At 41.6% G+C, this 25,371-nt stretch overlaps 1 protein-coding gene across 1 annotated transcript in view; it reads right to left on the bottom strand.

Moving 5' to 3' along the window:
• Window positions 1-616: 616 nt before the first annotated feature.
• Window positions 617-25,371, bottom strand: part of LOC121442018 (cyclic AMP-dependent transcription factor ATF-6 alpha-like) — a gene marked incomplete at its 5' end in the record, with an annotated part of 174,219 nt that continues 149,464 nt past the window's right edge. Inside the window, one exon of the mRNA XM_041643453.1 lies at window positions 617-6,132. Coding sequence (XP_041499387.1) covers window positions 5,924-6,132 — 209 coding nt within the window. The remainder of the gene's footprint in view (window positions 6,133-25,371) is intronic.

The raw sequence follows: 25,371 nt of genomic DNA, 5'->3' as shown, positions 1-25,371 counted from the left end.
GAACTAAGGAAGGATTCTCTTCTAGTGTTTGTACTGATCATATCACATGAACGCGATGCAATGAAACGTGGTAGATTTTGTGGTAAGCAAAACACTGGATCTGAGTCTCTATGCGAAAAGGAATAGTCAGAGAAATTGCAGGGTCACAACAGAAGAGTCCTCTATTCAAGAAACCATGTACTGTGCAACCAAGTGACCTTTGCAACTGTCTTTCAAGATTCTAAAACTGGCTTGATCTACATCCCACATAGAGTCTGAAGTCAATGCTCGCGTTAAACTGCTGTCAGTCACAGAGACTAGCGTCATTCGCCGTGGCACTGACATCCCAAGCTGGGGAAGGGCTTTTGGTAGAGACTGGATCTGTAGTTAGGTAACCCTGATGATGCGGATGTTAAGGTACAGATTTTAGATGATTCTACTCCTTGATGTGATTGTAGTTGTCTGGACACAACAATAAAGGAAAAGTTTCTTGGCCTATCCTGGGAAAACAGTAGAAAGAAGCTTGGTGTTTCATTTCAACACACACAAACCACAAAACGTCTTTAGGCTTCCCTTCCCATTACTAACTGCTAACATTGAAATTCATTTGTTTTGTCTTTCTACAGACAGACAAACCAAGTTTTAAAACTCTTTATTTGGATCTTAGAGAAAGAACAGGTATTGCATTATAAAGACTTATTGGAGAGTATGAAATAGTCTGCTGCCATTGTTTATTGTAAACGGACATAATTATTAAAGAAGAGAACAATATATCTTCCCCAATTCCTTAAACACATGGTGAGACAGGCTCTCACGTAGCCCAGGATGACCTAAACTCCTGATCTTCCCACCTCCACCTCCCAAGGGCTAGGACTCCAAGCATACTCCACCATGCCTGGTACTGGTGAAGGAAGTCATGGCTTCAGACGTTCTAAACAAGCACTCTTTCATCTGAGCTACATACCCATCTCCCAACATCCCTAAATGATCATGGATATACTTCTACTGGCTTTAGCTGAGTCTTATTACCATGAGGAGGGGGAAAAATCTAGAATCTCAAAGACTAGTAGTGTTTCGTAGCTTTCAACATCTCCTGAATCCTGGCAACTACTCAGAAACCAGAGTGATAATTACAACAGGTCAATCGGTACACACTTGCCATGAAGTCAATCTACTAGTTCAGTCTGGGATTCGCATACTGGGGAAAATGCCACACTTCCTGGTTTACTTAACTATAGTCAGTTAACTGAGGACAAAAAACACACCAGTGTGGTATTTGTTGACCTTGACAAGTAACTTATTTATTCTTTAGTTATTAAACCCAATATAAGTTAAGTCTTTTCATGCACTAAGTCTGCAATGCTTAAGGTTAGTGGAACACAGGGTCATTCTGTAACACTGGCTAGCCAGGACATAACTCAGTAAATGTCCTAACCACACAGGCTTATCATTCCTTTTTTCATAGATCTATGTGTACCTGACAGATATTGCTGAAGGTTCTAGTAATATCCAAAATAAACTATGTTTTAAGCTTAGTTATTAAAAATATAAGCTAATAGAATACTAATAGAATTTTCTTAGGCAGGAGAAAACGGTATTTCTTCTATGTGCATAGTTCCTTTTGGACTCTCTGGTGATATCACATAGGTAGTCCAGAAGTTATTTAAAAATCACCCGTGATTCCCTTAGTGGGGGCTGGGGAGGAATGTCTCCTCCAAGTGCTATGAGGGTGGAAATAACAATGTCTTCATTCCATTATGTTTCTTCTGTGCTCTACTTTTTTTTCTGTTAGAATTATGACACAGTATATTCATATTAGCAGGAAAAAAATCATTACTTACCTAAGTTAAAATGACCTACAACTGATGAAAAGAACATGTGGGTAGAGAAAATGGGGTCTGTAGATGGCAATAAGCGTCTATCAATTGTGGTGAGACGCAGCGTGCTTGGGGGTGGATTCCTGTGATGGAGCTACCGTATGAGTGTCTCACTTGGACATGCAGGTCTATCTGTGTACCTGCTGAAGGAAGCAGCCAGCCCCTCCGGCTGAGGTGGGAAGAATGCCTCCACAGGTGGGCACCTCCGTGAGTTCAGACGAAAGGGGAGGGCATAGGATCAGACCCTGGCTCTCTAGGCCAAAGGAGTTCAAGAGACTGCGTCTCATAGGCCACTGAAGCAGAAGCTGGACTGGAAGCTTTCAGTGGGAAAGGAGGTCACACACAGTCCCCGGGCCATCCCTGTAGTACATTTCTGTCACATTTCAGAGTCAAATGACAAGACTGAAACTGTGGGAGTTCTCCCTTGTCAAATGTTCTAGTCGTGGCAGCCATGTCCAAGAGCGTACCGCTAAGGTGACTATTGGGGAATATTTGTCCAGGACAGAGATTTGGGCCAGCAAGACTGACAGGACAGTGTCTCTCTAAAGATGAGAGAAAAGTCAGTTTGAATCCCAGTTCCTTCTCTGTTTTTAAGTAACAGCTTTTTGGGAAATCTTAGGAAAGAATCGCATGATGTTGTCACTTTCAAGTACGTCCTTGTCTGCTTCTTTATTATTACTGTTTTTATTTATGTGCATGTGTTTGTGTGAGTGAGTACCATGTATGTGCAGATGCCTATGGAGGCCAGAAGAGGGCATTGGATCCTCTGGAGCTGGAATTACAGGCAGTTGTGAGCAGGAGTTGTGCTGTGGGTGTTGGGAATAGAACTTGGGTCCTCTGGAAAAGCAGCAAGGACTCTCAACAACTGAGCCATCTCGCCAGTCCAGTGCTAACAAGAAAGACGAAAAGGGGCCAACTTTGTGCTGCAACTTCATAAGGAAGAAATTAGAAGGCTGCCATGAACCTATAACAATGGGACTCTGGCCAGTGGTCTAAGGCGAAGATGCTGTACTCCACGCGTGGCAAGAACAACATCTGTCCCCACGCTCCTTTCTCGTCGCCTCTTAACTGAAAGCAGGCTTACGTTCCATTGTAAGGGAGCTGTTCTCTGAGCTAACCCCAGAGAGAAGCAGTTAACAGGAGGAAACATCCACTTACTTCCACTGAATTTCAAAACTGGGGACTTGGAAACACATGAAGGACTCCCTGTCAGCCTCCGTCCTCACTTCCCAGCATCTCAGTACCAACAGTCCAGAGCACAGAACCATCTAGTAACAGGTGGATGACTTCCTGGGAATGGAACTAATTTAAGAAGCAGATTTACTTATTTTTATGTATATCAGTGTTTTGCCTGCACATGTGTGTGCACCATGTGTGTGACTGGTGCCTGCAGAAGTCAGGAAAAGGCATAGGATCCCCTGGAACTGGAGTTACAGATGGCTGTGACCTGTGAACTGAACCTGGGTCTTCTGGAAGAGCAGTAAGTGCTGTTAACCACTGAGCCAGCTCTCTAGCTCAAATTCATTTAATTTTTCATAATCTTGCAAAATCACATTTCAAAACTTAATAAGTTAAAAATATATATATATATTATGTACACATATAGCTCCTATATTTCCAGGCTATAAACCGCCAAAGGCAATCTCATCAAAATAAAAAATAAAACCTGAATGTCTGCTCAGTTGGTTCCAGTACAGCAGCTTTCCTTTCCAATGGGCCCCGAGCTAGCATGCAAACGTTAAGATAAAAACTGCTGCATCCACAGCGGTAGCTCTTTCAGCAAATTAAACAGCAGGATGTGTCTGCGTATCTGCCAAGTGCCTTTCCCTTGTTTCCTGAAACTACCCTGAGGAGGACCGCATTTCTCATCCCTCAGGATGGACTTAGCGATGGGAAGGACAAGCCCTGGAGGGCTAGTGAGGGCAGAGATGGTAAGGCTCCAAGGCTCCAGAGTACTTTTGGACAGCCCTTCCCAGTTCCTGTGCTGTATGCCTGCCTGCTCTTTGGCTGTCCTTCCTCCCAACCATCATCCCCAATGTCACTTGTCGGAGAGGCATCAGCTTTAGTAAGTGTGACACTAAAGGCCTTTGGTCTGAGGAACTGGTAGAATGAACACAACAGAGCAGAGATGCAAAAGGCAAGAGGGCCCCAGATGGCTTCTTCTTGTGTGCTACAGCGGGAGGGAGAGGTACCACTGGAATCACTTCAGATATTACTGGTGTCTTCCAGCAGGTCAGTAGGGGGAATGACGATGCTGCCACTGCCTACAGCCATGACCACACCCTCTCTTTGGGCTCCTTCACAGGCAGGGAGGAACAAGGCCACAGGGTATCCCACCTCCCTCACAAATGGCTACCCCTGAAAGTACTTCATGTATTTGCTATCTATTCCTTGGTACCCATTAGAAGACCAGTTCCCAGGGAAAACAGGTCCGTCTGCAATTCACCAAAGAGCCCATCAGGATGAACTGCGGCACTGAATTCCAACAGTTTGCACTGTAGAAAAAGGAGGCAGCTGCACTACTGGAACCCCAGATTCCCAGGTAAAACAGCAAGAGTGGCCCTGCCCCAAGATCATCTCATTAGCTTGGAGGACAGCAACAATGTCCAGAAAATGGTTGTTGGTGAGGGGCTAGGCACCATGGGGTCACAGGCAGAAAACAAGCAGACTGCATACAACCTTTGAGGGTTGTGTGGACTGGAAAGGAAACACCTGACAGAGACTTGCAAGCCAACTGTGAAAATTCTATCAAAAGCTCTGAAGGAGTTCTCACTTCAGAAGGACGGCAGTGCATAGGAAGAGTGGGAGTCCTGGCACCGTTTCTGTGAATTTACCAGGGTACAATGTACAGCACAATAGGAAAGCTGCTTGCTATGGTAAGGGAACAGGCAAAATACAATGAAATGTATATGAACATAACTTTTGATTTTCATTTTATTTTATTGTTTTGAGATGGTCTCTCTATTTAGCTTTGGCTGTCCTGGAACTCAATATGTAGACCAGGCCAACCTTAAACTTAGAGGCTGCCCTACCTCCTAAGTGGTGCTAACATTAAAGGCATATGCCTAGCTATAGCTTTTTTTTCTTCTTTCCTTCCTTCTTTGCAAATTTTGCCACAATATGGCACAGCCTCTCAGTGGGAATCCATGCTTGCTGTGTGCATAGTCAGTTTTTCAGGGAAAACTCTCTAGTCTTGTTTAAATCTGAAGTCACCTCCAAGGTCCTTTGCCGAGTTTGGTTTCACAGGAGTGTGTCCTAGGCTGAGGATTCACAATGAAAGGGAAGCATTTGCCCTGAGGTCCTTAGAGTCTGTGCTGATGGTAGCACTCCCAGAGAAAAGGGAGCTGTGGCTCTAAACTTACACTGCCCGTCTCAGCTCCCAGTGTTTAAATACAAGTGCACACGGACTCACCGCCTTTCCTGTACTCCACAACTGGCTGCCTCTCGCCTTCTTCCAGTGTGCGGCTCACTCTCTGACCCCACAACAGTTATTTGTTCAGGGCTGAACCACAAATCACAAGTAAAAATAAACTTTACCAACCGGGGACAATCCTTTTACCCAAAATTCCAAACTGTTTTGACTCTTTGTGGGATGTTTTTGGCTGTTTAGCTTTTTGAAATGTGTTTTCTCAAGTGTAATATTCAGAATGAATTTGAGTTGAAGGAGAGAGAAAGCCAATTGGTGGAAACCACATGAGCATGTGTTCTAAAGCTTTAAATGAAAATCGCTTTACTGTGCAAGGAAGTGCAGTGGACAAAAGAGGAGGTGGGTGGCATCTGAAGGAAGACTAAGAACAAAGATATCCAGTAGGAAAAGCAGTGCGGAAAACTCAACAGAATAACCAACACCAGGCGACACCGCGACACGGCTGCACCGCCGAGAGGACTGCTCTCTTGCTAGCATGGTCCACACAGTGGGCAGACGGTGAAGATCAGAGCAGCTTCTTGTTCTTGTTTTCTTTCCCTGAGTCGCAGCACAAGGCAGTTCTCCCCTTGCCATGGGGCAGAGAGCAGCACTCCTCACCGGCTCTTCACTCCTCTGCTTTCTTCCCAGTGCAGCTGGGGTACTACTGTAACGACTCAGGAATGGTGCTGACCACATGGGTCGTCTCTGTGGCTGTGGGAGGGGGACCAAAGAAGGTGTTGGTTTGGTTCCTCTGATGATCTCGGAGGTAAGGAGGAACAGAGGAGCTCTTGATGTGGAGGATCCTGGTGTCCATCACCTGACAGTCAATCTGCATCATCACTTCATAGTCCTGCCCATTGATCACGTTATCTGGAGAGCAGACACAGGGATAGACAGTCAACAGGGTGCGAGCCATCACTACACTTTCAAGCATGGACAGGAGTTTATTAGTTCTTTCCTCAGGTCTAGTTCTCCAAGGGTCTTCTGTGGTTCAGAAGAGCTGTGCCCTTACCTCCATCTGTGGAGACTGAGACACCAGACAGCTGAAGACATCGGTCCCAACAAGGAAGACACGGTAAGGCCCTTAGACCCTCCATTTCACTGGAGTCCTTGTTTAAGGATCACTTACACTTTGTGCTTTAGTTGCTCACCTGTCGTTAACCTGCACCTCCCCTGGAAAGTCTCCTGGACTCCTCACTCCACAGAGTTTTCTCTAGATACCCATTGTTTGTTTCTCATTCTTACTTTATTGCCCTTCCTCCTCCCCTTGTCACTACTTACATTCTCATACCTTCAAATCTAAAACACTAGAAACTACATGTTCCCCAACAGGTACCCTAGTACCTTACTGGGGACACAAGTGATGCATACAGTGAGCACGACCCAAACTCCCAAGAACACTGGGATGTCAGCAGATGGAGGTAATTAAAGCCTAAGAGTGGAGGTCATTTACTCAATAAAATCATAGCAGAAAATATCCAAGCCCAGAGAAGGAAATGGACATCCGAATACATGAGCATTTAGAGCCCCAAAGAGCTATGACCAGACAATCTTTCCATGACACATTCAATCACAGTTAAGGTGTGTTAGTGTTTCTGTTGCTGTAATAAAATACCCCAACATGGGAAACTTAAGAAAGGAAGAGTTATTCTGCCTCACAGTTCAAGGTACGTCCACCATGGAGAAGAAGCCAGGATGGCAGAAGCCTGAGGCAGCTGGTGACATTGCATCCACAGGCAAGCATCAGACAGAGATGAATGCACGCTGCACACTGCTGCACAGCTTCTGATCTCCATTTTCACAGTCCAGGATCCCATCCAGGGAACAGCCCCACCCCACAGAGGGAATATGTCATCACACCTCTATTGAAGCAATCAAGAAACTTCCCATAGCCACGGCCAAAGGCCCATCTCTTGGGTTATTCTAGATTCTGTCAAACTGACAACACTAACTGTTACAGGCGTCAAAAGTGCAAAGCTAAGAAACAATATTAAAAGGTGCAAGGGAAAATGCTGATTCACACACAAATGAGACGTATCAGAATAACGTCAGATTTCATGTTGGCAACCTTAAAAGCCAAGAAAGCATGGAATGATACTTTAAGCCCTAATCATAAAGAACTCAAGAACATGATACTCAACAAGTTATTTCTTGACATTTCCAGATAACCACAGACTAAGGCAATCAATGACAACCTAGCCAGCATTGCAGAAACACTTAAAGGAATACTGTGCACTAAGAAAGGAGAAAGAGTCTTATTCATGAGACAAAGGAGAGCTGAGAAGGAGTTCATTATGCACAACACAGGAAATCTCTAATACTAATGGGAGGAAGAAAATAACTACCAATAACTCAACCAACCAGAACAACCAATGGTTGGTGATTGGTGCCAAAACCACCACCAAAGCAACCAATGGAAATAGCAAGCCCCTCTCTTTAATATCCTTAAAAGCAATGACCTCAACTAACCATTGAAATAATACAGATTGATTGGATTAAAAATAAATGTCATTATTACTTGTCTCTAAGAAACATACTAGGGGTCCTGCCACACGGACGAGCATGTATGTGTTGGAGAATGGGAGAGAAAGAGAAGTTGAGTGTTTGTGTGCTATGAAGAAAGGTGAAACCTGAGATGTAACGGTGGTGAGGAACGGCCTGAAGTGAGAGGCCTATGCTGTCACCCAAGGCACCAGCGGTGGCATGGGCGCAGGAGAGCTGATGGGCTGACCAACTCGGCTACCACCCAGGCCTATATCTAGGGCTTTAAGTTGATTTACCCCAACATCTACCCCGTTGGTCCAGTGGAACCATAGCTTCAGGATCTCCACAACTTAGGACAATAGCAGGATATCTGAGAGAAGTCTCGGTGAGGGTTGGGTATTGATGGTGTAGCAGACCAATAACTCATTGCAATGAACATCTTCAAGTAAAGCTATCTGGGCAAAAGGATCTACTGCGTGACAGCTTCCAATGGTGCTGAGAGATAAGTGTGTGATAAGGGGATGGAAAAGATGGAGGCGCGGAGTGGCACATGCCCAGCAGAAATGGAGATGCAACAGCTGTGATGGGTGTGAGAGAAGGCTGTGGTTGACAGGGGTGCAGGTTGTCGCCCAGAGGGATTGGTGAGATGTTTTTGTTGTTGTGTTGCTTTTTTAATTTAACTTTTTTATTTTGTTTTGGCACAGGGAGGTTACAAGGGTGGAGGTGCATACAGAAGAACTGGGAAATGAGTAATATTAGAGTGTATGATGTGAAATTCATGAAGGATCAATGAAAAATTATGGTATTAAAAAAGAGATGGAGAGAGAAAGAGAAACACAAGTCACTGGCAAAATTATCTAACAAACTAAAAGTCAAAGGATGGAATCAACCTTCCCAGCAAATATCAACAGGCTGGCAGAGCTGGTAAAGTAGACTTCAAACAAAACCTAATCAGAAGAATAAGCCAGGACCTATGAGCAAAGGGAACACATGAAGATCATACATCAGGACAAAGATGATCTCATTTCAGGGATGCAAAGTTGGATCAACATGTGCAAATCAATAAATGTAACACAACATGCAAATCGACTTAAAAGGCAGGAATGAATTAACCATCTCAGTACATACAGAAAAGGTACCTGACAAAAGTTCTATTGCAAAGAAAGTAGGAGCAGAAGGAATATTCCATACAAAGACAATATATAACAAACCTGCAGTCAATGTTATGTTAAACAAAGAAAAAGCATTTTTTCTGAAATCTGGAAAGATATACAAGTGCCTTCTTTCTTCTCTCATTCAATAGAATGCTCAAAGTCTTAGCTAGAGCAATAAGGAAAGAAATAAAAGGGTTATAAACAGCAAAGTGACTCAATTGACCCTATTTCAGGTGACACCATTCTCTACATAAAAACACCTACGGGTTTCACTTCTCAAGGTACAGTGAAGACGACAAGACCCTTAGATCTGTGTTTTCAGCAATGGAGCAGGATGCAAAATCAACCTGCTAAAATCAGTAGTTTTCCTATATACCAACAACAATGAATTTACCAAGAAAGAAACTAAGAACAATTATTCCATTCAAAATAGCCTCAATTATAACAGTAAGAAAATCCCTAGGAGTATGTCTAACCAAGAAGGTAAAAGGACTCTATAATCAAAATTCTAAGGCACCGAAGAAAGAAGCTAAATATACTAGAAAATATAAAGACTGTCCATGTTCATAGATTAGCAGAATATTATGAAAATGGCTATATTGCCAAATATAGTCTACGATATACTATGTGTATCTATATAGACCATATGCATAGTGTATCTATAAAGTTTTATTTAGCAAATGTATAGCTGATTGAACCTGTTTATGCATCTCCACCCTTTGTGTTTCTGGTGGAAACCACTTGGGCTCTGCCTTGAAACCAGCTTGATAAGTCCTTTACTAAGTAGCTCCTGAAGGGTTGTACATTTCAAAAAAAGAAAACTTTATTAAATCAAAGCAAAAACAAAAAGTTTCTGCACAGCAAAGGAAACTATCAGCATATTAACCCTCCCACCTAAAAACTTTGCCAGCTATACTTCAGATAGGGTTAGTATTTAGAATATATTAAAAAACTGTAAAAATTAAAACACCCATATTACCCTGGTGCGGGAGAATTGTCTGTTTTCTGTCAATCATGTTATAAATAAAGGCTGACTGGCCAGGCAGGAAATATAGGCGGGAAAACCAGACAGGAAGTAGAAATGATGTAATGAGAACAGGAGAATTCTGGGAAGGAGGAAGTTGATTCCTCCCACTCCTGCCTAGACCACGGAAGCAGCAAGATGTGATCTGCCCCACTGAAAAAGGTACTGAGCCACATGGCTAAAATAGATCAGAAAAATAGATTAATCAAGATGTGAGAGTTAGCCAGTGAGAGGCTAGAGCTAATGGGCCAATCAGCTTATAATTTATGGAGACCTATGTGTGATTTTCTTTGGGGTTAAACAGTTGTGGGGTACCAGGCAGGACAGAAACACAAACAAAAAAGCCAGTTCCCCATTCGTGTTACATTACCTCCCCCCCCCAAAAAAAACTTTGCCAGCTATAGTTGAGGCAGGGTTAGTATCTAGAACATTATAAAAATAACTGTAAAAATTAAAACACCCCAAATTCCAATCAGTCAACAAACACTCTAATGAACAGGGCTTCTCAAAAGAGACACAGATGACCCCACAAGAATTTGTGAAAGTATTCAACATCCCTAGTTACCAATAAAATGCAAATTAAAGCTACTTAAGGATTCCATCTCATTCCAGTCAGATGGCTAAGATCAGCAAAACAGCACAAATGCTAGTGAGGATGGAGGAAAGAGAAGCCCTTTCCCTGACTGGGGAGTATAAGCTACACAACCACTACAGGAATCAATACAGAGCTTGTCACAAAGACAGAATCATAGGACCCAGCTATATCTTTCTTGGGTATGCCTCAGAAAGGTTTCTGGGTTCTACCACAGAGATAGCTTACTGCTGGAGTATTCACAATAACTAAGCAGCCCATCAGCAGATACATGAGTAAAGAAAACATGGGACATACATACAATGGAACCTTACTCGGTCAGGAAGAAAAGTGACATCATGACATTTTCAGGAAAATGGATGAGACTACAAATTGTTATGTGAAATAAAGTAAGTCAGATTCACAAAGAAATACTGCATGATTTCTTTTGTATATGAATCTTAGATTTTAATTACATGTATATGTGTGTGTGTGTGTGTGTGTGTGTGTGTGTGTGTGTATGTATGCAGGGAATGGGTACATGCCATGAAACTAGAAGAGGAACCATGGAAGTGGAAAAAGGTCTTAGGACGAAGAGACGAGACAAAGAGTAACAGAATACAAGTGACTTGAGAGTTGGGGTGGGGAAGAAGAACGACAAAAACAAAGAATGTTTGCAATGCCATAATAAAACCCAATACTGCAACACTCTTTTCTAAAATACTGAAAGTTCTATTTATGGTTTTAAACACAAGGGCTGGAATCACTGTGAGAGCTAACATCACATGGCACCAGTGTGCAGACACTGTGTCTTGTTTGCTTTCCACATAGTGAATTACATTTTAGAGCAACTGGATCAGAAGGTTTAGAGTAGAGCAGAGCACAGGGGAGAATATTTAAGCCCGTATTTTGCCCTTCAACGATGGAGAGAACTGTCAAAGGAACAAACCATATGGGTGGTAAAGAGACCTTCATCAGGGAGATTAGTCCCTTTACCCGTACAGTTCCTAAAGATTTGCTTATTCATGTATATGGGTGTTTTGCCTGTATGTACATCCGCACACCAGAAGAAGTCATCAGGGACTACAGTTATAGATGGTTATAACCTGCCTTGTGGGTGCTGGAAATTGAACTCAGGACCTCTGGAAGAACAGCCTGTGCTCTTAACCACTGAGCCATTTCTCCAGCCCCACCAGTACAGCTTCTAACTCCATTTGATTCTCCTAACTGTGATTTTAACAGTGAAGACAGAAAAGAACTCATGGACATCAGGTAGTCATGCTCTTTCTCAGGGATCACTGGATCACCACTACAGCCATACTATAGTAGGACAATACACATTTCCAGAGTAGCAGATCCCATGCCGAAGTGCAGTTCCAGTGTTAGACTGAAGGGAAAGCTTAGTTCTTACAGACAGTAGTGGTATCTGTAAGGAACACAAAGCCAAGTAGAGTCCTGCTAAATACACACACAGGGTTACTCTGCCACTAATTTAAAGATTGGTTTTCGTCATTCTTATTTTGTGTGTGAGCACTTGTGTGCTCATGTGCATGTGAATGTGGCGCGCACACATGCACATGCATGCACGCAGGTACCAGATGAAAGTTAGATCCCCTGGAGTTGGAGTTTCGGTGATAGTGAGCTACCTGGCTGTTGTGGGATATTTTGTTCATACTCTGACACTCTAGACTGTCAATAAGGTTTACTTTAAATAAGAGGGCACTAGTGGACCAAAATTAGTCATAGAGGTTTTGGAGGACCAACACCATTTAGAGAGACACCGGAAGTAGTAGGGAGGGGCTTAGAAAGACTCTCTTTTGGATTGAGGAAGGTAAGAGAGAGGAGGTCACTGGTTGCTTCTCCACTGCTTCTCTGATCATTTAGGTTCTTACCCCAATATATCACTCCCGAATTTTTATTGATAAGGAATAATTAGATAAATGCTTCTCCTGACGTGGGTGCTGGAAACCGAATTCCAGTCCTCTGGAAAAGCAGCATGTGCTCTTAGCCCCTGAATCGTCTCTGCAGCCTCCATTAGCATGAATTTGAAATACTCAGATACATACTCCCCCCTTGCTTCCTAAGAGGGTGAAAGCCTTTTACTTCAGGGCCAAATTACTCATTTGTATTCCCGGGTGGTCATTTTCCAAGTTGTAATAAATGAAATGATGAGAGAATTATAAACAGATAATATTTCTCAATCTCAGCTGAATATCCACGGCACTACAGCAGAAGCTCGGAGAACTTGGAAGACTGCTCAGGAGTCAACGTGGCATCTGATTTTGCATTTTCATCTGTCAGTCTGGAGCTGTGTTTCTGGGACAGCCCACTCATATACTACCTTTCTATTATCATCATACAAAGCCAAATAGTAACTTTTAAATTTGAAGACTTTTTAGTGACAAAGAGCTCAGATTAAAAGTCAAATTCTTCCTGTCCCATTATCCTTTCTTTGAACTTTTACACTAGATATGGCAAGCATTTTGGAAGAAAACCCAAAGTTTGACATTTGGTCTTCAGACTGCACTGTTGTGTTTGGGGAAAGTGAGCCACAAGGCTTGTCACACAGAAAGGTGGGACAGCTCGAGACATCTAGTCTGGGGTGTTTTCACTGGAATCCAATGCATTTCAGAGACTCTATACAGACTCTGAACTGTAAAAAATGTTTTGGAAAACAGAGTCTATTAGATTCTTAAAAATTAAAAAATAAAATTATTAAAAAAAGAAACCACTAGATAAATCTAATAACCTATTCATTTTATACTGTATGATACATTTTTTCTATTGTAAATCCAAGGGAAAATATCCCTGTGCCTTAAAAGGTTAGTCATTGCCAAAACATTCTCATTGGTGATCCGTTTCCCCTTACAACCTTGTAAGTCTCTTCGATTACAACTGAAGTTAATTTCCTTCTTTTCGGCCTTACTAGAGATGCAGAACAGCTGGCTGCTGCTGTGCACCAACTAACCTCTTCTCTAAGGCCACTGCTATAGCAGCTTAACATTAATTTTCCAAGTTGTGACTCCATGCAATGGATTTCAAATTGTTTATCGTCATACAACTAAATTTGAATGTCTAGAAGTTAGCTAGTGTTTCACATTGAATTATTTTCCAGAAAGTAGAAGGTGGAAGAAAGACATTCTGTTAATGTATTTGGAATTATTTCATTTAGCACATGTGACCAAGTTCAGATTCCAAGGTGCCACACCAGCCATTTCCTTTTGGAAGCACAGTCAGTCACTGTGGTGTGTGTGTGTGTGTGTGTGTGTGTGTGTGTGTGTGTGTGTGTATGAATGCACACATGTACTGCAGCACAGAAGATCAAATAATGGAAAACACATGTCAGAGACATGAAATACATATTACTAACTTTTACTGTTTTTTTTTCCCCCAACTAACTCAGAATCCAGATGACAGTTTAAGATCAGACTGGGCTCTCTAGTGTAGTTTCAACCACCTGCAGAAGATACTAGATACACATACCTGCTGTAGTTTAAACATCAAGAAGAGATGAAAAACCTAAAAATATAAGTTCTAAAAGAAAACTAAAGTTTGGATTGCAAATCTAAGAGCTCCTAGCTATGGTTGAAATGACACTGTTGTCTTAAATCCAACCAGGAGGCTCAGGGTAACTCTGGTCTAGGTGGCTTTAAAATAATTCTGTTCTTCATTCCCTCCTCCTGACAGTGAGCTAGGCCATGGTGACTAAGATAAATGCTAGAAGACCATACCAGAACTAGACAGTAAATGAAGGCAGTGGAATTGAGGAAACCCCTCTGTAAGACATGTTAGACACATTCCTGCAACGCTGGGACTGAATGCAGGGTCTCTACCACTGAGCTATGCTGCCAACCCTGGATATTTTTATGATATGCCATTAGGTGTCACTGAGTTCCCAACATCTCTAAAGATAGGAGACTATAGCAGCACTGGTCTGCTCTGGGAGATTTTATAAAACAGTTCTTGGTTTCATATAGCCCAATCAGACAGTAAATGAGATTGTCACCATTACTGGTGTTTGAATTGCTGCAAATAAAGGAGGACAGATTGAGAAAGGCTCATGGTTACTCTATGTAAAACAAACTGTCATCCCACAGCACAGGCTGGCTTTAACTTTAGGCGATTCTCCTACTTTACCCTTTCCACTGCTGAGATTACAGGTGTGAGTCACCATGGCTGGTCCAGGGTAACCTGATCTTGCTTAGGTCCCTATGGTGCTGGGCTGTGGGCTGTTTACACAGTGAGCAGGAAGAAGAGCAGGAGCTGTACCATTCACTGCAGGAACAGCAGACGAGGCTCCTGCTCCTTCTTTAAGACGCTGCCTTGGTTACCAGGTGAGCACCTCTGGAAAGCACAGCACCTTCAACTGATGCCAACAATTCGCTACTCAGTGTGAATACTGATCTAAGCAGGTCCTGAGAGAGGGCCTGAAGACTAGGGTTAGCCTTGGAGAGCAGGGGAGGGAGGGCCCTGAGAAAGAAACAGGGTCAGAATGCCAGCGGCTGGGACAGAGCACATATTTTAACAATGATGTCTTCAATGTTAATGTGAAGGGTTCTGCAAAGAGGGAGTCATGGTTTTCCCGATGAGAGGAACATGGTAACATTAGGTTAAGGAGCTTAGACCCAAGTTATGTAAAAAAGACCCATAAACCTTTCTCCCTCTCCAAATGTATACTTAATTTAAAAAGGAAGGAAGGAAGGAAAACAGAGGGAAGGGAGGGAGGGAGGAAGGGAGGGAAAGTCATGCCTGTCTGGGAAACAGAACACAGAGGAGTCACAGTGCAGTGAAGGGGCTATGGGCTGGCGCTTCTACCAACAGATACATGGAAACCACAACATTCTCAAAAACATCCACCTGTGTGCTGGGACTTTTGAAGCATACAGAATTAGACGGAACTCTGATCCAAGCCTGGTAAAATGAATAAACCAAATATTTTACATTTAAAATCCATCGGGCAAATAAAAAGGAGAAGAGATGAAAGGCAGCACGCACAAGCACCGGAATGTGTTTCTGAATGCTCACAAGGGGCGGCGAAGCCAGGAAAGGTGTCTGAACATTCCAGGCAATGTGGAATTCTGAACAGCTTGTAAACACACAATAACTGAATTAAGCATAGTCTGCCAAGGGGCTATTAGTTGAGAGATGACTAACACAAAAACCAGAACTCTGATAGTAAACAGAACTAAATAACCAAAACTAATAAAGCCTAATTTTTAAAAGTGACAGGACTTGACTCGAATTTGTAAAGAAGTATATATAAGATAGACTTATTTACTTGTTATTGTGTGTTTGTTTACCTGTATGTCTGTGAACCGTGTGTGGCAGCACCTGGTGACTGCAGAGACCAGGAGGTGTCTGGAATTGCAGTTATAGATGGTTTACAGCTGCCAATGTAGGTGCTAAGAACTGAACCTATGACCTATATGAAAGGGCAGCCAGGGCTGAGCCATCTCTCCATCGCCAAAGACAGATTCTCATCTAGAATCAGACACCAATTCTAACGAAGCAGTTTGCTCTATGCAAGCCTGGCTGGTGCCAGGGTATGCTGCTGATACCTGTACCCGAATCTGGGACACAATAGATGACATCAATGGAAACGAAATGGAAAACACAAGAGCCAGAAGCACAGTGACTAAAGAATACAGACATGACATAACATCATCTGTCTGCGGTGGCTTCTCACTTCCATAAGGTAATTCTACTGTGCCAATATAACTCTAGTTGTGACACACATTCTGCTTTGGGGCACGTCAACATACCACACATTGCCAGTACTCTTATTTCTGCTTAGGGGAAACCCTTTTCTGCTATTTTGACCCACTCAGATTCTTCTACACAGTCCAACTCTAATCCCTAATTTAGTAAGTCCTAATTTAAGTGTTAACTTTTAAGAAACCGTCCATGAGGACTCCAATGCTGATATTCACTCTTATAAGTAATATGGAAATGACCCATTTCCTTAAACAATGGTAAGTAAAGAAAAGGAAATTAGGCTTCTTTAAAAGGAAGGGCTGACAAAAACTGGGAGTTGGATGAAATGAAAGGGGTTAAGGGTAGTGAGACTGGATGCTCCCCCTCATCACCTGGTAACAACACGGACTGAGTAACTGTCACACTACAGACGGTGACAGCACTTCCAACACAAGTATCTCGAGATGTAAGAACACCTGGAGGGGCATACAGTTCCCAGCAGCTGTCACAAATGCCCTTTGCCAGGAGAAATTAGAAAGTTTCTCTGATGGGAAGATTTTAGGATTGAAAGTGATCAAAGGCAGAGAAAAAATGAGGGGGATATCACACATTCAATTAAAACAAAACTAAATTTGTTAAATAGTTTAAGTTCTCTGGTTACTAAACAATGGGGATTTGGATAGGAAAGAGTTTTGTCCTGTTAGATTAGAAATGACATCATAAAGTGTGTATATGGGCCTAAAATAGTGACTATATAAATTCCAATGGACCCTTGATAGCTTTAGTGGTCCTGATAATTGAAGGTATTACTAGGACCAAGCAAACCAAACAAACCCTGACTGTTACTATATTAGTCTAAGCTTCATTGTTTTAATAAGGGCATTTTCATAAGGGCTTAATACAAATTAAATTTCTAGGAACATAACTGTTGATGATCTGCTTAATAAATACATCTCTGATGTGGGAGTGTCATATATCAATCTGTTGATTTCATTGGTTAAGCAATAAAGAAACTGCTTGGCTGGCCCTCATAGGTTAAAACATAGGTGGGAGGAGTAAACAGAACAGAATGCTGGGAGAAAGAAGCTGAGTCAGTGAGTCGCCATGATTCTCCCACTCCAGGCAGACGCAGGTTAAGATCATTCCTGGTAAGCCAGCTCGTGGGCTACACAGATTATAAGAAATGGGCTAGTCCAGGTGCGAGAGCTAGACTAGAAGAGGCTAGATAAAAATGGGCCAAGTAGTGTTTAAAAGAATACAGTTTCCGTGTAATTATTTCGGGTAAAGCTAGCCATGGGGGCGGCCGGGTGCTGGGGACGCAGTCCCACTGCTCTTATTTCAACACATCTCTGTACAAACCCTGATCATCTAATTCTCATAACAAAGTCTTAAATCAGATATAATTACGATTATTGCTGTTATTATTCCCATTTCAGAAACAAAGTAACTAAAACACAGACATCAAGGGCCTCACTGCTCAGTTGGAAAATGACAAAGTAGATCTTGACTTAGGCAGTAAGGCTACAGAAGCCATCCTTAAAACTATTTTATTAGGTTAGGAATATTTTTTCCTGAAATTAGAAAAATCAAGAAGTATTTATGATTTAAAAAATCAGATCATTTTCAGTATTAGAATCACCATTTGAGGATATCCTGATTAAAGTGCATGGTAGGTACCAGAACCAAAAGAGCTCAGCTCCGACATGTCTCACTCAGGTGGTTCTTCTGATTATGCCACCGCCCACCCTCTTTAAAAACTGTTTTTTTTAAAACTTGAGTCTAATGGGTGAATAATGTGCCAGTTCCTTTCCTTCTTGTATATTAACAGCTATATTAATGTTCAGAAGCCCTTTACTGTAAAATCCAGACCCACAGATTAACCAACCAAAGGCAGGTTATAGGTTAAACCTCTGTGATCATAATGATGGGTACAAGAATGAACTATAGCCCTTCTCTTGTTTGTATATGTCTGTCTAGTTTTGAGATAGGGTCTTACTATGTAGCCTTAGCTAGCCTGGAAATCACTATGTAGATGAGGCTAACCTTGAAGTCATCCAGATCTGCTTGCCTTGGCATCCTGAACACTAGGCATCATGCTTAAAGGCACGCTTCACCATACCCAGACTCCTTTACTTGCATTTAAAAAAAATCAAGAGGATGCCTATGTGTTTGTCTTTGGAGTCACCTTCTTATTTAGCTTCTCTAGGAACATGAATTATAAGCTCAATGTCCTTTATTTATGGCTAGAAACCAAATATGAGTGAGTACATCCCATGTTCCTCTTTTTGGATCTGGCTTACCTCACTCAGGATAGTGTTTTCTATTTCCATCCATTTGTATGCAAATTTCAAGAAGTCCTTGTTTTTTACTGCTGAGTAATACTCTAATATGTATATATTCCATATTTTCTTCATCCATTCTTCCATTGAAGGGCATCTAGGTTGTTTCCAGGTTCTGGCTATTACAAACAATGCTGCTATGAACATAGTTGAGCATATACTTTTGTTGTATGATAGGGCCTCTCTTGGGTATATTCCCAAGAGTGGTATTGCTGGGTCCAGGGGTGGGAACCCTGATTGCTCTTCGAGCTGATGAGGGAGGGGGACCTGATCGGGGGAGGGGGAGGGAAATGGGAGGTGGAGGCGGGGAGGAGGCAGAAATCCTTAATAAATAAATAAATTAAAAAAAAACAAAAAAAGGAAGTTAATAGCCTTTTAAAAAAAAGTGTTTTCAAATTTCTAAAAAGTTGAAAGATTAGTGTGAGTAGAATATACATGTTTTTCCTAGTGCTAACACACTAAAACTAACAAAATTGATGTCTTGCCCTGTTCTCCCCACTTCCCATCCCCCCAGTCCCTCCCTCCTTCTTTCTTCCTCTTGCCCAATTTGTCATCACTTCACTCTTAATTATTTCACCGTGTCTCTAGTAAAATTAAAGGCATTGTGATATATTTTAAAAAAAATCAATGAAAGGGAATTCCATCTTCTTTCCAGAATGTCAAGATGGCTGTACAACTGTGACTGATGGGCTCCTCCGTGGAAGGCAGCAGGACTCGGGGCAGAAGTTCAAGAAACCCTTGCCAAAAAGGACAAGACCACACCAGCTGCTGTCTTTACATTTGGATACGGAGTCCATTTCAGCAGTGGCAAGACAATTAGTTTGCTGTGACTGTACGGGGTGAAATGAACCCCAACAGACCCACAAGACATGGCCTTCATGAGAAGAAAATGAACACAATGAAAGGAACGCTGAGAACAGAAGGATCTGGAAAGTCGAGGAGACTGCAAAGGCCCAAACTATCCCCACAAAATGTTTCTGGAGATTGAGTGACGGTAGGGGTAAAGAGTGCATAGTTACTGATCAGCCATGAAGTGGCAAAATTCTGAGAGGACCAAGAAACTATAAAAATTTTATATATATAATAGTGCTTATACAATATGATTCAGAAAAACTCATTCAAAAGTAGAAACACCTGTGAAAAGGTTAAAATGAATGGAATTGAGATGATATAATTTTAGATAATTTAATAAATTTCATTTTCTTATAAACAGAAATACACAGAAAGCAGTTCATGTAACAGTGAAGGCTACTGTTCCTCATGCTTTTCTTTGTTTTTAAGGAAAATAGTGTGTCTCCCCTTCCACACCTGGCTAAGTAGACAGTCTTGGAACACAGACAAATGTGGGAGGTGGAAGTTAGCAATCTCCTGAGGTTTCACAGAAACAGCTCAGTGGGCTTAATTTTACAGAGACAAGCTCCGAGGAGGAACCACACTAAGTCAGCTCCCTGGGGGCAGGCATTTTTGTCACTGCTGAATCCTTATTGTACACAGAAGATTCACTTATCAGCATTTATTGGAATAGATCAATGTGTAGAAAAAAACCCCAAAAGAGGCTGACTTAAAGAGAGTGTAGGCTGAAATGAATACTCAGAGAACTGTGCTAAGCAGAGATGAAAGCCACCTCAAGTATATATCCTAGAGATTCAGTTTTAGATATGTATACCTGTGCATATATCATGTGTATGTCTGTACATATGTGTGAGCAGGTGCATGTACTTGTACATATGCTCATGCAGGTGGAGGCAGAGGACAGACTCTGAACCATCTACCTTTATTTTTGAGACAGGACCTCTCACTGGCCGAGCTTGCGAAGCAGGCGAGGCAGCTGTGCAGTAAGCCTCAGTAGTCCTTCCTGTATCCACTAACACAAATGTGGATGTGCCTTCATTCTCAACTTTTAAAATGTGTGTCCTGAGGATGTGACCTGGGTCTTCATATTGAATGGCAAGCATTTTACTGAGTGAGCTATTTCCCAACTCCAGATTCAGTTTTTAACTGCAAAATTTCTTCCTCTTTGGAGCAGAAATATGGTTAAGAACAGGCTGGAGGTCAGTTTCACAAGTCAATGTCTGTAACGTTATTTGCTATTCTGAATCTCTTTTTTTCCATTGACATGCCAGAAATTCCCAGTCTGAATTAAATTTGAACACACTTTAAAAATCCAGGGCCTTTGAGTACCCACATGTGTTTAATTTTCTCAGCTCCTTACAACAAACAGACACCTTTGCATAAAGAGAACAAGCAAATGGCTCTTCAGAAAGATGTCTGGGTTTCTAAGTTGTTGTGAGATATTTGGTCACCACTGCAACACTCCAAGACTGTTGATAAAGTTAACTTTGAGGAGCCAGTAACCAGTCTACCAGAATTAGGCACAGAGAAGCCAGGGGTATGGATAGAGAAGACATACAGGAAGGAGGAGGGAGGGACTTGGATTTTCGTGGTCTCTTCAATCTGGGAAGTGTGGAAAGAAAGACAGCTGGTTGGTCCTCTGAAGTTTTTTTTTCTTTTTTTTATGTTTTTATTTATTTTTTTAATTTATTTATTTATTAAGGATTTCTGCCTCCTCCCCGCAACCACTTCCCATTTCCCTCCCCCTCCCCCGATCAAGTCCCCCTCCCTCATCTGCTCGAAGAGCAATCAGGGTTCCCTGACCTGTGGGAAGCCCAAGGACTGCCCGCCTCTATCCAGGTCTCATAAGGTGAGCATCCAAACTGCCTAGGCTCCCACAAAGCCAGTACGTGCAGTAGGATCAAAAACCCACTGCGATTGTTCTTGAATTCTCAGTATTCCTCATGTTTTTACCCCAATTTCTGACTCCCGTGTCTTTATTGACAACAGTACAATTTAGATAAACACTTCACTATGTCCCTCACTGTTATGCACATTTCCCTTCCTGCAAGCAAGTCTTACCAACAAAAGGCAAGGCAAGCTACAAATGTGCTGTGATCTACTACCCCAGAGGCTGAGACAGGAGGGTCAAGAGTTCCATGCCAGCCTGGATCAAATATTGATTCCTTGTCTTAGAAAACAAAGAAACAAACAAAGCAAAAAAAAAAAATCAGTAAATCCAAATAAGATGCTAAGCTTTGAGATGGATAACCCAGTTCCCCAACCCCATTCTTAAGTAAAATACAGTTACGTACTAAGTCACCTAAGAGTTTTAACATTTTAAAATCACTGTATTTATCTTGTGTAACATGCTGGGTTTTTTGTTTTGTTTTGAATCTTAAAAGTCATCAGCTAATGCAGATATCACTTTCTGCCAGAGAAACAGCTGGTGAATGTCTTAGTCTGATCAATGGCTGGAGTCTACTTTGGCATTTCCAACATTTATTCCTGAAGATGAAATAACCAGAGAACACTCATTCTGGAAAATAATGAGAAAGAATTTTCCCTTTTTCCTACTACTGGAAATCAACCTAAGAAAGCAGTAAGGAAGCAGTTTCCATGGTGCTCAGGTAAGTCCTGGAGGCCCCTGACTGAAGCTAGAAGTCACTACTGAGTAAAATTAAAACTATTTTGATACCCTACACCAAAAAATTAGGAGCACCCTGGCTACTAACCTTCTCTCAAATAAGTAATTTAGGATTATGGAATGTTTTTGATCTCCATAAAAATAAAATATATTAGAAAATATTATCCCATTTCTATGAATTTTGATACATACTTGGGATTTATAATAATGTTGCTTCCATAAGAGAATACATTTTTGAGTTAATATAAAGTGGCATATAGATGTCTCTATCAATGTGGAGATGGTGTCATTCTTTGAGCTCTAAAGAATTCATCTTCTTAGCATGTTGGACAGCCTCACTCCTTTCTGTTAATCAGGTTCCTTTGAGCCTCTCCTTCTCAGCTTTTGTACAATTCAAATTGAGCAAGAATCCTGCTAGTGCACAATGTGGTACTTGATCATTCACAAGCCCCAACCAACCCTGGCTGGCCTTCAGTAACAATTCTTAGTCCTCTAGCAAGACTCCCTCTCAGCTCTTGTTTCTTTCCTCTTGGTAATTTCCCTGTTATGGATACCTCCTGAATACTCTTCCCGTAGGCTGTAAATTTCTAATCCCTTTCCCCAACTGCAAGACATCTTTATGAAGGTCCCTAGACCTACTGCCACAGCCATCAGTGAATAAGTCTTCTTTACTGTGGTCAACAGGTGGCAGGAATAACATTTCTTTAACATTGTTAGCTGCTGATGTTTGTCCTATTTCTTTCAGAAAAAGGAAACAGTAATGCTCATGAGACTAAATCTTGGTGTGTATTTCTGTTGGCAAGACTCCAAGCAGCACTTTAGAAAATTAAAAGCAAGTTATAAAATGCTCTGATGGGTAGATGTCATGCCTGGTCTGCTGAGGAGAAGTAAGAAAGCAGAGGAGATGCCAATGTCCAGAATGCCCAGGGATAAAGTCCAGTCTCTTGTCTTCGTTGTTTTATAAATGTCATTAACAGAAACCAAAGATCTTTTTGGTTGGTTTGTTGGGCTTTTAGGATAAGAGCTGCCATAATGCAAGTTATATATGAAATAAAAAATGGCATAATTAAGTAAATGTAACATTCCAGTATTCCATCAGCTGTGAAAATGAAAAACATGGCTGAAAACTAGAAACTGGGTGAAGCGTAAATCTAATTACTAATCTTATCAATAAAAACAGAAATGGGGTAAAACCTTCAAAGATCAGAGAAGCAGAGGAGCAGCCACAGTCCCTCCTACCTTTTCTGTTCTCTATCCAAAAAGGCTGTCCTGTCTCAGCACTGCCTTACCACTTCCTGTTCCTCTCTCTACAGTCCTCCAAACCTCTAATATCAGCTAGTAGCTGGCTACACCCTCTAACTCCAAGAAAGCTTTATTTGTCAGAACACAATGAAAATATCACAAAACAACTCAGTCTTCTCTATCCCCTAGGTCCTTGTGGAATGTATTCCAAACACAGTCTGAGAAGAGCTTTAAGGCTAAATTCCCAGAGATTCCTGGAGGTAACTATGGGACTCACACCATTAAGATTTTTTTTTTTTTAAGTCAAGGATGTTGTTTGAATTTCTGGATTCCATAAAGGTTCCTTGTGCTTGTTGGTGGAGCATGTCCTACTAGGGCTCATTAACTCAACGAAAACCTGCCTTTCTAGAAGCCGGGGCAGTTGTCTCCAGGAGTGTTAACACTGGGTTTAAAATAAAGGAGGGTCCTCCCCATGCTCCTCCTAACACTCACTCTAATCTGTTGGCGGCTGCAGGTGTGAGATCAGGGAACTTATGGCACCTTACATAAAAGTATTCAGATGGCCTGCTCTTACAGAGGACCAGGGTTTGAGTCCCAGAACCCACAGAGCAGTTAACAACAGTCTGTAACACCCTGTAGGAGACCTAAAACCTTCTTCTGACTTCCTTGGGCACTAGGCACACATGTGGCACACATGCATACACACAAGCAAAATATTTTACAAATAAACCAAAAAAAATAAAAATATAAAAAATTTTTAAGTGGCAGACACAGGTAAGATGCTCATAAAAGCAAATGACTGAGGCCTCAGCATATCAGGGTAGAATCAGGGCAAACTGTTTTCATCTAAGATGCCTCGTCAATGTATCAACTATCAATGCACACTCATGCATGTAACATGTATTTGCTCTAATGTTTACATAACAGTTACTATAATCAGGTAATTTATAATCAGGATCTTAGGAAACATATGTGGGAGGGACTAATAACCTTTCACTGGGTAGAATATGAAAAACTGCAGACTATAACAGCATGCTGACAGCTAACAGAAATAACTAAACATTTTTAGGATTCTACTTATTGCTGTTTTATAGGATAATTATACATCTTATAATGAAAAGTCTTTCTAGAATAAGAAGAGAAAGAAAGGAGTGACATTTTGTGAAAAGTAAGACTTACTGGGTTCTAACACATTCGCTGGTACAGTGACAAGAGTAATGGCTCCAATAAATTAAAGACATTTCTGTCCAAACAAATTCACAGAGCTGCCTCAAATCCATGTGCACATATATAAAAGTGTTCAAAAGACTAATTCCTTCCAGATCTAATGGAAATAGAGAAAGACAAGGGTGACCGAGGATGCTGGCATTTTATTTTCAAATAAAAGTTTTAGTATAAATTAGAGATCAAACCCCAACTCAGCACATAACTTGGGTTCTTCCTTTTTCAGACTTGTTCCCCATGGCCTCAGCTGCAGGCTCACTGTGCCTTAAGTCACTGTGAAGTCAGTCGTCTAATAGAAATGGGAACCACAGTCTTTTTTCAAGCTGTGGATATAGCAACACATGTTCAGAAACGATATAAAATCTCTAAAAAACTGCATTTTAATCTCTCTCAGCGAGATTTCTGACAAAGAAAGTAATCAGGCTGAGACAACGTCAAACACTGTATTTAACCTTATTTGCCAAGATTTGTGCAGAGTTGGACAGCCAAGGCCTTGCTTATGTTCTTAATTGAAAGTGGCAAGGGGTGCAGGGCCATGCTGTGGACATACTTCTCCTGAGCCAGACAAGCCTGTTACTGCCTGAGTTTCCTGGCTTGCTTTCTGGGTTGTCTGGCCTGCGGGTAACCCAGAGGAAGCGGCATTTGGAGTTTCCCCGTGGCAGAGCTGGCTGCATGAAGCTCAAACATCCTCAGTATAAAACAGCAGGATGAAAAAGCCTTCATTCTGTACAGTTAGAAGGAAGGTAAGAACCAAGCACATGACAATCAAGGAAAGTTATAGAAATATCCACATCCAGCTCCAGGAGAAGTATATATGCACAGAATTAAGTAAATTATAATGAAAATAGATTATTTTGTATAGTTTTGTGATGATTCAAGCTAGAGTTAGGCCAGTCTTA

The sequence above is a fragment of the Microtus oregoni genome, unplaced genomic scaffold (genome assembly GCF_018167655.1).
Source record: "Microtus oregoni isolate MIOR12 unplaced genomic scaffold, Mior012 000086F_ref0000336, whole genome shotgun sequence".
Taxonomy (NCBI): domain Eukaryota; kingdom Metazoa; phylum Chordata; class Mammalia; order Rodentia; family Cricetidae; genus Microtus; species Microtus oregoni.
This window is presented reverse-complemented; position numbering and strand designations above follow the sequence as displayed.